General features: G+C 51.8%; 5 protein-coding genes across 5 annotated transcripts; 2 read left to right on the top strand and 3 right to left on the bottom strand.

Annotated features, from left to right (window-relative positions):
- Positions 1-430: 430 nt before the first annotated feature.
- PV08_10281 (uncharacterized protein) lies at positions 431-973 on the bottom strand (the record flags this gene model as incomplete). Its single annotated transcript, XM_016384596.1, has 2 exons — positions 431-449; positions 519-973. 2 exons carry the CDS (start codon positions 971-973, stop codon positions 431-433), a joined length of 474 nt encoding a protein of 157 aa, XP_016231198.1.
- A 2074-nt stretch (positions 974-3047) lies between these two features.
- On the top strand, positions 3048-4559 carry PV08_10280 (uncharacterized protein; the record flags this gene model as incomplete). Its single annotated transcript, XM_016384595.1, has 2 exons — positions 3048-3200; positions 3249-4559. The coding sequence occupies 2 exons, from the start codon at positions 3048-3050 to the stop codon at positions 4557-4559; spliced, it is 1464 nt and encodes a 487-aa protein (XP_016231197.1).
- A 1268-nt stretch (positions 4560-5827) lies between these two features.
- Positions 5828-6668, bottom strand: PV08_10279 (iron sulfur cluster assembly protein 2, mitochondrial; the record flags this gene model as incomplete). Its single annotated transcript, XM_016384594.1, has 3 exons — positions 5828-5955; positions 6020-6289; positions 6455-6668. The coding sequence occupies 3 exons, from the start codon at positions 6666-6668 to the stop codon at positions 5828-5830; spliced, it is 612 nt and encodes a 203-aa protein (XP_016231196.1).
- A 560-nt stretch (positions 6669-7228) lies between these two features.
- On the top strand, positions 7229-7820 carry PV08_10278 (uncharacterized protein; the record flags this gene model as incomplete). The annotated part of the gene is made up of 2 exons (XM_016384593.1): positions 7229-7498; positions 7614-7820. The coding sequence occupies 2 exons, from the start codon at positions 7229-7231 to the stop codon at positions 7818-7820; spliced, it is 477 nt and encodes a 158-aa protein (XP_016231195.1).
- Positions 7821-8069: 249 nt separating this feature from the next.
- PV08_10277 (uncharacterized protein) lies at positions 8070-12265 on the bottom strand (the record flags this gene model as incomplete). The annotated part of the gene is made up of 3 exons (XM_016384592.1): positions 8070-8201; positions 8258-12163; positions 12218-12265. 3 exons carry the CDS (start codon positions 12263-12265, stop codon positions 8070-8072), a joined length of 4086 nt encoding a protein of 1361 aa, XP_016231194.1.
- Positions 12266-12526: the final 261 nt, after the last annotated feature.

Genomic DNA, 12526 nt, shown 5'->3' with positions numbered 1-12526 from the left:
CAAACCCCCCCCAAAAAAGGGGGGCAGCAACGGCGAGAGTAAATCATATGATCATACATGTACATTAGATCTTTCCGTTTTCAGTACATTACAAACCTGGGTTTTTCTATCGTCATCATCTCATGAACATCGTAATCACCAGTCCAAATGATATCGTATCCAGCAAACACTTTATGTTCTGCCAAAGACCTTTAAAGACATGGACGTTGTAAATGCTTTGCCGCTAACACCTTGTTGATGACCGGGACTGCGTGGCGGGTATTTTCCTTGATTTTGAATCGACGAAGATCGAACGCCTCAAATAGGTACACAGGTGCCAACCCACGACCGGGAGTATCGACGAAAAAGAGGACTGACGCCAAAGTAAACGGCAACACTAAGTTGAGCCATGACGGTCAAATCGTGCTGGGGTTAATGTGCACCGTCGGGCTTATGCAATCGCTGGCCGCCTGGCATAACGGCGTTAGCCTGCACAACTTCCGACAGGCGGGGACGTCGCAGACTAGGTTTCAACTCACAGCGTTCGCATATCAATCTCCACTTGCTCCTCTTTGATGGACACTAGAGACCGCTCCCTCGTCATCACGCGTTCCTGCCTGAAGTTGTCGTATGGGAGGTCATCAGTAGGGTCCCCTAAAGATATCACATAAGTGCCTCCATGCTGGTGCTGAGGGTCCGCTTTGTCGACAGGAATCGACTTCAAATGATTCGGGCGCAGCGTTAGTTGAGAGTTATTGAATGCGGTCCAGAACTGGTCTCGAAGCTCCTTGTCGTGGCTTGACTGCATAATGCAAGAGATATCAGAGTTCAGATGTTCATTGACCATCTTTTCTTGTGGTGCAGGTACTGGAGGGCCTTGTACACGCCGAGGTGCAGCCTGGTCCGCTTGGTGACCATTCAAGAAGTGACTGGATTTTGTACTGTGGAAGTAGTTGTGGATAGCTGCGTCTTTTGCAATATCTCGGGAAGGCATACTGTCGGTAAACAAACAAGGCAAGCGAACCAAGGCTTGTTGCAGCAAGGGCTTGCCTTGAAAGGGCTCTAAGGAGTTTGGTCAAGGATTTGTCTATCTTCAGTTATCAGGAAAGACCCACATTTTTTTTTTCGATTGTCCTCTGAAGCAGGGTTTGTGACTGGCGAGATGTGTTTTTAGTGATCGTCCATCTGCCGTAAGGTACTTGAGAGGATCAGATGATGTTGACACCGGCTTTGCGGATGAAAGCGAACGAACTTGACAATGACGCTCGAAGGTAGGCTGACTTTAGGGCAAAGTCGTGATAAGCATGCCCAAGGGGAGATAGCTTGTATTTAGGTAGCCATGAGAGCCCCGCCGTGCTTTTGCCATCTTCTATGCCAAGGACATTGTTCAATGGGACGTGCTGTTCATCGCAGCCGTGCTGCAGCTGTCAATGGCCATCGAAACGTGAAATGCCATAAGTGAGCCGTAGGCCCCCACATTGTCAACCGCGCTGTCCATAGATCCAGCTTAGTGCTCGGTAGGCGTCTGTAGCTTGCCCCGATCGACGTACTCGTCTCGTCTGGGTACAGGGCCGTAAAAATGAGGCAACAGCGATCGCTCCAATGATGAAGCATCAAGAGAACTCATGGTTTCCATGGTGCTGACAGTGCATGGGAAAGTGATGTGGATCCTCGGTAGAAGTACACCTCATTGCAAAAGAGGCGGATTTCCACGACGCCCAACTGGAAAATTACGGACGTGCAAACATCAACATGCAAAGTGTGATCTAAAGCCCATGCGACGCATGTCTGGTTGTGTTCAGGCCCCGCTTCAGCCTCACCATGAATCTGATCTGTGGTCTCAGATCGAACTCCAACGATCCAGGGCACTGACCGTGCATCCATAATGCCAAGCAGAGAGCAAACAGGAGAAGATGTCGGCAAATGGTTGTGCGTCGCCGCACACCGCGATGGAAATGTCAAGGTCAGGGTTAAGGTGTGAAATCGAGGGCTCGCAAAGTCTGGCCAGCGTCGGGTAGCAGAGGTCGGTGCTTCACCCAATCAACCCTTGCGTGAAAGTGTACTTGTAATGCACAGTTGGCATTACTGGTGGACACGTCGCTCAGAAGCATGTCTATGTTGGCTTTGTGTGCCCAGCACAACCTCATCCCTGCAACAGTTACACGATCCCTGCGGTCTTCTGCGGTGCGAACAATGTGATTGGACTCGCTCGTTTGCTACCCTTCATTTTGTTGAACTGACGATTGTAGTGGTCCATAGGCGACATTGGTAATGAGGGCTCGGCCATGCCACGTTGGTAGAGATGCCCGCGGCTGCCGTCAATTGTCCTTCAGCCCCATGCCTAGTCCGTATGTCGTCGCGGATCGGTTGTCTGCGTATTTTTATTTCCACCAAACCATTACTCGTATAAGTCAAGATACGTTCAGATGTAGCAGAGATCCCGTACATTCGTTTGCTGCGCGCACGGATACCCAGCAAAGTGTTCCCCATCAAGCTTGAAGGCAGACAAAGGTGAAAGTCAGCGGAGAATGTGGCCGAAAGTGAAAGTCATCGGAGAGCAGCTCTCAGCAAGGAGACATCGAGAAGAAGGGCCATGCTGAATGCTGAATTGGCCACGTAGTGCATTGAATGAGAAGTACCTGGAGTGAGGTGCCTCTCAAGGTTCGATCGCCAAGACTCTGGGGGAGGTTTATGGGAACCTGGGAAGGAAGGCACGGGAGAGTCTAAACTCATGCTTAGGCAGCCGCGACCGCCAATGCCAATTCGGTGGGTCTCACATGCGGTCACAACCTCATCACTGCTTGTAGACAAACACCGTCTGGTGCCAGCATTCGCCTGGCCTCGACTCTGCACTTCGCTCAATAACTCACTCATTCATCACAAACCCTCTTCGTACCGTCACCACATCAATTCTTCAATTTCTCGTCAGTTGTGGGCATGCATACCACTTCCTAGCCTCGCCAGTCCTTCGTACCCTCGTACCCTCGTCAATCTATCTCCCGTTGGTCGTCCTATGGCACGCTCGTCGTGACCAACCCCCGTCTGCGTCCTTTGTTGGAACAAAGACCATGGAGAAGCTCTTGGAGCTGAGCGCAGCGCTCACCCCGCAGTTGCAGGCGCAGGACGAAGATCAATACGACAGAATAGCGCTGGGTCTAGTCTCCGCGTTGAATAAACACCCTTGGCAAGATCAACCTCCTGTGAAGAGCGAGGACCTTGATGTGAGTGCCAAAGGAGTCCCGTCACTGCGTAACAACTAACACTCGTAGGGTATCCCTTCTGCCGACACCATTCTCTTCTCCTACTTCCTTGTCGCTGCAATAGAGGCAGCCAGCGCAGGTGGAAAAGCCGCCTCGAGACAATTACCTGCAGCCGTCTTACAAGGAGGATCGTTGTGGCGTCATATCACTCAGTTCCTTTTCGACTTCGATCCGGTCCAGGCGAGATACTGTGGGGCACACTTGCTAAAAGTACTCGACTGCGTGGCAACTGGAGCTGAACAGACTGAGGACTACGACCTCCCCATACAGTTGTTACGCGATTCTATTCTACGATTAGACGATACCTCTTCCACCCTGACCTCCACACATCTCACCTTCGTACGAATATGTCTCTTATCACATGCATGCTACCGTAGCACCGATATTCTCAGCATGCCAATCGGTCACATTCCAATATCGCACAACGAAACCCATGGGCCCAACAACATATGCTCAGCTTCCCAGCCACCTTGGAAATACCTTACTCCAGCCACGGGCCTGACTCAGCCGGTCACGAATCGCATGTTCATGGAATATTACCTCCTCGGCGGTCTTTGTTATATGACAGAAGGACGATATCGAGAAGCCTTATTCTTCCTTGAAGTCGTCATCTCGACCCCGACAGTGCCCAACGTGGCCAGCTTGATCATGGTCGAGGCATACAAGAAGTGGCTTCTTGTTGGCCTTCTCCTTGATGGTGTTGCCCGAACAGCCCCCAAGTACGCGTCCGCGAGTGCAATGAGGTACATTCGAGCTATTGCGAGACCGTACGAATGTGTGGTAGAGGCATTCAAGGCGAACAATATCGATCGTCTACGTCAAGAGATAGAGGCCGGGCTTGGCGTGTGGCAAGAAGACGGAAACTATGGACTCATGGTTAAGGTCTTTCAGTCCTACCGCAGACTCTCGATCGAGAGAATCGGTAAGATGTTCGAAGCAGTTCCGATTGCCGAGATTGCAGCGAGGACCTCGCCCAACCCGAACGACATTGACGAAACAAAGTCTTACATTGAATCAATGATTCTTAAGAGACAACTTAAGGCCGTATTCATATCTTCCGAGAAAGGAGACATGCTACGATTCTCGCCGGAAGAACAGAAAGCCGAGACCAGTATTAAACACTTTCTGGGATGGCAGATACGAGACCTTGAAGACCTCCTGACACAGGTGAAGGACACCGATCATCGCCTTGGACTGAGTAAAGAATATATTGAGTTCTTGAAGAAACTCAAGAAAATCCAGGATGATGAGAAGAGGGGCGGTTCTTCCAGCAAGGCACGGGCTGACGACGTCGATGAGGACATGATGGAAGAGTACTAGACCGATCGCTTGGACATGCAACCTGGTCGACAGGCAATGGACAAGCTGCTGCGCGGTCTGCAGATGATGACAATATTTGAGACGAACACTGGCACCCGGGATGAACGAAAGAAACGACCTGGGATGGCATTGAAGCCCCGCACTACGACATGACATGACACTGGTTTGTTTGGGGCCGAGGATGACGGTGGACATGGAGAGACACTCGGACGGACACGTCTTATGCATGGGCTAGGTATGATTCAGCGAGTGATTACCCGGCATTTGAGGATCCAGAATCAGAATCAGTCGCCGTCCGGCACATGGATGTTTGTGGTATGTCTTAGAAGAGAGGAAAAGTGAATCCGGCGCAGAGCTGGAAGGTGTGTGAGGTCTGTCACAAAATGGCAGCAGACTCTCATCACGCGTCCCTGCCGCAAGAAGGGAGTGCACCGTGCATACTTACAGCTAGTAGATAGAAGCTGTACTCTTCTTGGTCATCCATCAATGCTAGCAGCCATGGGCCACCGGGCTGTAGGTGGTCCAAGTTAAACGTTTCAAAACTACCAACCCATTATTGATGCTCGAAGTCCCACACCCGCGCCATGTTCTAAAGTTAGACCAGTCGTACAGGAATTCAAGCTTGGTATCCGGTAGGTCTGTGTCTTGGAAGCATGCATACATATATACATAGCAAAGCTGGAAGTATGTAACGATTGGACCTTACAAGTCACATCGTGGGTAGGTACATCGGTAGAGCCCCTGGGTTGATTGAGACCACACTGTTCGCCGACAACAAAAACAAACTCGACATGAATCCCAGTTCCCGCGAGATGAGGATTTCGCAGCGTCGGTTAGGTAGGTCGAGTAGCTTACATACTCCAAACCAACCACCTTTCTTACTGCGTCCCCCTTTCCCTGGAACACCGAGATTCATGAGGATGTGGATCACCGAATCCCCTGTTTCTTGACATCATTTCCTTGCCATCACTGACTGAACAGTGAACACATCGCCGTTTCCGTTCTCCCCCTTCCTCCCCCCTTCGTTACCCATCCGTCACCCGAATTCTGCGGGAAACGTCTGCAGGTACAGACAACACCCAAGCAAAAAGAGTGGAGGGATTGTTTTGGAATGGCAATAATAAGTTGTACAGCAAGCCCCCTCGTGCACAAACGCCGTTAAAAAAGACCAATAAAGACCAAGCCAGGGTATTGATTGGTGTGGTTCGAATATTTCAAGTTGTTTTTTTGTTCTTGTTCATGTCGTTGTGGGATGTGGTCATCACAATTTATGCGGTGGCGCTGGCGCCGGTATCTGTCGTCGCCGTGACCCGTTCAATTTCGATCTTGGGCATGCTTGCGGAGGCACTGCCGAGGTCGGTCTGTCGGGCATTGGGATTCTTGGTGTAGTAGTTGCCTGTGATGGAGGGGTCAGTATTGCCTCCGGAGGTTTTGTGGGGTGGTAGGAGGGTTAAACTTACTAATGGCCGACTTGATGGCGTCCTCGGCCAACATCGAACAGTGAAGCTTGACAGGAGGTAGACATAACTCCTTTGCAATCTCTGTGTTTCTGATCTTGCCCGCTTGTTCGAGGGTCATGCCCCGGACGAGCTCGGTCAGGTACGACGAGGACGCAATGGCCGAGCCGCAGCCGAATGTCTTGAACTTGACGTCGGAGATTTTCTGCGTGTCGGGGTCGACCTTGATCTGGAGTTTCATCACATCACCGCAGGCCGGGGCACCGACGAGACCTAACAACGAGATGACAGTCAGTATGAGTGTTGGCAATCCGTTGTTTGCAGTGCGGGTTCGGAGGTCGGGTTATCGCGCATTGGAGCGAACTTCGGAGATAAAATAATAGATTACGACGGTGTAGGCGATGGATGGCGGAAAAATTGAAGACGACAGCTACTCACCGGTACCAACATCGACGGCATTCTTGTCCATCGACCCGACATTTCGTGGATTCGAGTAGTGGTCCAACACTTTTTCATGGTACGATCTTCTCTGTGTCGGCTGCGTGGCGGCAGGTCGGAGGAGAGGCGTGCGGGAAGCAAAGGATGGCCGGACGGAGGATTGGGCCGAGGCGCTGATTGCGCGAGGGACGCCGAGAAGAGCTCTTCGTGACATTGTGTGCGTGGTGTGCGGTAGCTTGCGAGGTACGAGAGTCGTTATCGAGGCAATGGTGATGGGTTTGGTGATAGGAAGTGTTCGTGCAGAGGTGTAGGTGTGTATGTTCGATTGTAGAATGAATGAATTGATTAAGTAGCGCATTTAACTAAGCTGCGGATGGCAAATGGCAGGAGGGGAAAATGTTGAAATGACAAATGACAGGCAATGCGTCACGGCCGCCACGTGACTCGCCATGACATCAATTGCGCTTCTGCAGCTCGTCGTGCTCGTATTCGTATTTGTATCTGCATCTGCGCGGTGGGTGCCTCAGTGGTTATACACCTTCAAACAAGGCCTCGCCTTTGTAGAACAGGACGCGTCCCTAGCAACCACAGTCAAAGTTTCCTAGACGTCAATCACGTTCCCGTTGATACAAGTTGGTTACTTCGTCTTATTACTTTCCTGGCTTCACGCATTCCAAGCCCGACGCTACAGATTGTCACTCCCGGAAACCCAAACACACATGTGATACGACTACTCAGTCCTGGTGCGTCCCGTCACACTCGCTCAACTCAACAATGCCGTTCGCGTCTTCCAAGAAACGCAAGTCTTCCTTTGTCGCCAACGACGATAGTGACGTCGAGGCCGATGTACCCACGAAGCGCGGCAAGGGCACGTCGGGCACTTCATTCAAACCCGCGGGCAAGCGCCAGACCGACTCCGAGGGCAACCCGTACTGGGAGATTTCGAAAGGGCGACGCGTCACGATATCCGAGTTCAAAGGCAAGACGCTCGTGAACGTTCGCGAGTACTATCAAAAGGATGGCGAGTGGTTGCCGGGGAAAAAGGTAATGCCTCCTCCTGGCCCTGCCCCCTACCCCTTTAACCCGAACAGAGTATCCCCCCGACCTTCAAGTTACCTGCAGTACGGTACGCATCTAATCACTCTACTCGTCGGATCAGGGCATATCAATGTCAATCGAGCAGTACTCGGCACTCATCGGACTCATGCCTCAAATCGAGGGACTTCTGCGAGAGCGTGGGGAAAAGGTTCCTCGGCCAAAGTACGATGAAAGTGCCCCGACAGACTCTCTCCAGGACGACGAAGAGCCCGAGACCGTAGCAGACAAAAAGGCCAATATCGAAGCCACGAGCGACGAAGAAGAATAGGTATATCTTCGCCCGGGGTCTTCTTCTAGTAGAGCACGGGTACCGAACCACGACGAGAGCAGATATGTGGACCCAAATGCAGTACCGACCAACACCGCTTTGTCATCGAACGGGACCTTCAGATCATCCACGAGTGTAGGTCAATAGTTTTGTGGTGTGTGTGTATAGAGTCTTTTTCTACGGCCCCGTAACTGACATCTTCAGGCAAGAATCTTGCCGAGATATACCATGGTTATGCTGTTCGAGCCCTCAAGAACTACTCTCCCATTCGGCCAACCTGGAAGCCAGGCTTCCTTTCTTCCAATGTTTCTCGAAGTCCTCTTTGAGCTCGACCTGCGACTTTTCTCCGACCTTGCCATATCCACCACCGCCAGGTGTCATCTTAAGGAGAACAATTGTTAGCTAGGAGACAAACATGGTACCGGGAATGGGCTTACCACAATGATCCTTTCTCCAGGCTGCATGAAAGCTGTGTTCTTAGCGCCCATGCTGATATGCCTGTATTCATATTCATCGCCACCGCCTTCTTCTCTTCGCTTGCCTTCATGTTCACCACCAGATCCTCGACTCGTTACCTTTTTGATTTTTCTCACCCAGATGTTCTTGCCACATTGAGCATCGCCACCCCCATGCAAGCCGTATGGTCGATACACTCGTCGCTCGCTGAGTATACTCACTTGAACCGGAATTCGGAATTCAATGTCTCGAATCACGCCGTCGCCTCCCTTGTGCTGTCCTATTCCACCACTTCCAGCTCTCAGGCTGAATTCTCTCAGGATAACAGGATATCTTCGTTCGAACACCTCGGCGTCTGTGATTCTGGTATTCGTCATGTGGGTGTGAACGCCACTAGTCCCTTCCCAGTCTTTTCCGGCACCGCTGCCACCCGCAATCGTCTCGTAATATCCGAAGCCTTTCTGCTCATTCTCACTTTTTCGGTTTCCGCCGAAACCAAAGGTGAGATTGTTGCAGTCTCCTTGGCTTGCTGCGCAAGCCTCAAAGCACTTGAAGACCACGTCGGTCACGCGCTGGCTCGTCAGCACATTACCGCCAACCACAGCAGCCTTTTCACTCGGGCTCAAGAAACAGCCGGGGGGGATCTTGACTTTCACAGGCTTCAAGCATCCCTGGTTCAGCGGAATATCCTGATCGACCAAACATCGCAGGCAATAAATGATCGCTGAATAGGTAACGGCCTCTGGTGCGTTGATGTTACCGTACACTTCCGGCCCGGTGCCTTCAAAGTCAAACACGGCCTCTCCCTTTTCGCCGTCTATGGTAATGCGTAGACATATCGGGCTTCCATCGTCCATGTAATCAATGGCCTGTAAATCTTTACCCTCGAATCGTTTGCTAACTTCCTTGAGTAACGTTCGAACTGACTGCTCTGCGTTGTCTTGGATATTATGCATGTAGAACTGCACGACGTCCTCCCCGTAATCTTCAATTAGAGTGCTGATAAGATTGATGCCCTTTTGATTTGCCGCAATCTGTGCTTTTAAGTCGTTGAGGTTGTCCGCTAAACACCGCGTACCGCTGCAGTCAGGGTACTGAGCAGGCTCGTCGTAGAGTAACTCCGTGATGCGCTTCTCGTCGAATTTACCTTCTGACACGAGTTTCTCCGATTTGATTGCAGCCCCTTCCTGGAATAGTTCGCGACTATGAGGAGGCATGGACCCCGGCAAGATGCCGCCAATATCGGCATGGTGTGCACGAGAAGCAACGTAAAATACGATCTCGCCGGAAGGGCTGAAAGCTGGAGTCACGACAGTAATGTCCGGTAAATGTGTGCCTCCGTACTCAGGGTGATTTGAAACGATCACGTCGCCCTTCTTCAGCCTCCCCTTCCAGATCTCAGCCTGAGTCCGGACGCATGTCGACATGCTGCCCAAATGCACGGGGAGATGTGGCGCATTAGCCACGAGGCCGCCAGCACTGTCGAATAGGGCGCAAGAATAGTCTAGCCGCTCCTTCACATTCGTGGACACGCTGGTCTTCTGTAGAGCACGTCCCATCTGCTCGGCGATGGCCATGAACCGATGGGCGAAGATTGAAAGCAAAATCGGATCAACTTCCTTCGAATTGGCCTTCTTGCTGGTGCCTTCCTCGCCGATATTGATGACCACGTGTGTCTCAATGACCAACGCTGATGCTGAAGGGGGAACAACGATCGTCTGCGTCCCGTCGGCAATGATGGCAGGGCCTTTGACTCGTGTGCCTACCTCCAGATCTTCGAGCTTGTAAATTTTTGTGTCTACACGGCCGCCCTCGAAGTACACTTTTGACGTGGAGAAGGCTTTGTCCTCAGCGACATCCTTCGGCTTGATCTCCTTGAGCTGCTGGTCTGCTGTCTTGGACATCCCGCGGAACGATTTTCCGATGCCGCGCACGCGTACGTCGTCGACGATGATGTCCCTATCTGGCAGAGTAAATCCGAATTCCTGCTCGTGCTGGCGTACAAAGGCGGCACCAAAGGCCCAGTCGTCTCCCGAGTAGAGTTCCTTCACTTCTTCCGTACTAGGCTTGATCACCATCAGCGCAGACTCTGTGCCTCTGTACCGCATATTGAGATACTCTTCGTACTCCATAGAGTCATCGGCGAAGCCCTGGTCGCGAAGACGCTTTCGTGAGCGTTCCTTCAAGCCGTTCATCTTTGACTGAAGGCCCTCACGGTTGCCACCGCTCAAGTCCCAGACGTGAGACTCTGGTACTTGGCTTTCATCGACAACGTCTGCAAGCGCCATGCCATATGCAGACAGGACGGAGGAGTACCGGTGGACAAGAATCTGGCGGATGCCTAGTGACTCTGCGATAGCCACCGCATGCTGGCCCCCGGCACCTCCGAACGTGGCGAGACGGTGTTGGGCGGTATCGTGGCCTTTCGCTTCTGTCAGAGAGCGGATGGGTCGTGTCATGGTCTCGTTAGCAATCTTAATGAAGCCGTATGCTACTTCGTCTGGAGACATATTTTTATCAGTCTGGCTGTTGATATCATTGGTAAGTTCTTCGAAGAGCTTTTTGCTTGCCTCCGGATCCAAGCCTTCATTTTCGTTTTTACCAAAGATCTTTGGAAAGAAGTCTGGGAGAAGACGTCCGAGGAAGAGATTGGCATCTGTGACGGTCAGAGGGCCCCCCTTTCGATAACATGCTGGACCGGGGTGCGCGCCAGCTGACTCAGGCCCAACGACAAATAGGCCATTTCTAAAAAACAGGCGCGACCCTCCACCCGCAGCGACAGTATTGATGTCAAGCTGAGGGGACTGGATGGTCACGCCTGCAGTAGTGGTCTCGAAGACATGTTCGTAACGCCCCTGACCGTACCTGCTCACATCCGTGCTGGTACCACCCATATCGAAACCAATCACTGGTGTTTTGGTTTCTGGATCATAAGACGTCAGGGCGTAGCCCACCACACCGCCAGCTGGCCCTGACAAGATGGCACGCAAACCCGAGAATTTGTCGACGTCGACGAGACCTCCGTCAGACTGCATGAACTCACATCGGGCGCCTTTGCTGCCTTCTTCGTTCTTTACACTTTCTGTGCCTAGACCGCCCTCGAATCCAGCTTGAAACCCAGAAATGTACTTCTTGATGGCGGGAGTAAGATAAGCATCGGCGCATGCTGAAGTGGCTCTTGGTACCAGCTTGATCATCGGCATCAGATCGTGACTGAGGCTGACGTGCTGAAACCCGATCTCTTTGGCCAGTTTTCCTACCAGAGCTTCGTGATCGGGAAACGTGTAGGCGTGCATCAAGCACACCGCAATACTTCGGAAGCCTTCTTCGTATAAACCCTTCAGTGACTCCTTGATCTTGTTTTCTTCGGGTCTCTGCAAAATCCGAACGGCCTCTCCAGAAAGCCCTTTGACAAGATCGTTGTTCTTGTAATCTTCATGCTTGGCCTCGACCTTGGTCTGGTTGCGGACCGGATCCTCGGCGTAATCCTCCAGGGTCACACGCTCGTCAACTTCGACCACCTTCTGGTAAAGCACATCCGGTCTGCGGATGGCGAGGTCAAAAATCTTTGGCCTGGACTGATTTCCGATTTCCAGGCAATCCTTGAACCCACGAGTCACTACCAGCGCCATCTTTTCACCTTTGCGCTCTAGCAATGCGTTGGTAGCCACCGTCGTGCCCATGCGGATACTCTCAATTTTCGAGGTATCTAATGGTTGTCCCCTCGGGATTTCCTTGTCGGTAAACTTTTCCATCAGGCGGCGAATACCTTCGAGAGGCGCATCCTCGTAGTTAGACGGATCCTCTGACAGCAGCTTGATGATAATGTCATCTTCCATGCGTCCTGTGCCAGGGTTCCCGACACAGTCCGTAAATGTGCCGCCGCGCTGATGGGGTTAGAGCGTAGACTGGGATACAAACGATCAACGCCTGAAACTTACATCTATGGCAATGCGGATGCCTCTCTCCTCGCCTCCGGCATCCCCCATGGTGAAGTTTGCTGTCGAGTCCGTTACGAACACTTTTGTTCTGTGGAATATCTGTTGGACAGACTGAAAATGGCGAATTTCAAAGCAGGTCGTCGGGATGGAGAAGTCCGCTTAGCACGACCATGTGAATAAAGATTTAGATACGATGATGTAGTGCGCCCAAGCTTCTGGTTGATGAACCGCTGCTTCACTTCCAGCTGGGCCTCATTAATTCCAACAATGGGAACACCCTTGTATCCAAGAGGTGGTTGTATAGAGCGG

Source organism: Exophiala spinifera (genome assembly GCF_000836115.1).
Source record: "Exophiala spinifera strain CBS 89968 unplaced genomic scaffold supercont1.8, whole genome shotgun sequence".
Classification (NCBI taxonomy): domain Eukaryota; kingdom Fungi; phylum Ascomycota; class Eurotiomycetes; order Chaetothyriales; family Herpotrichiellaceae; genus Exophiala; species Exophiala spinifera.
The sequence above is the reverse complement of the archived record's forward strand: the minus strand, read 5'-3'. Positions and strand labels throughout refer to the sequence as shown.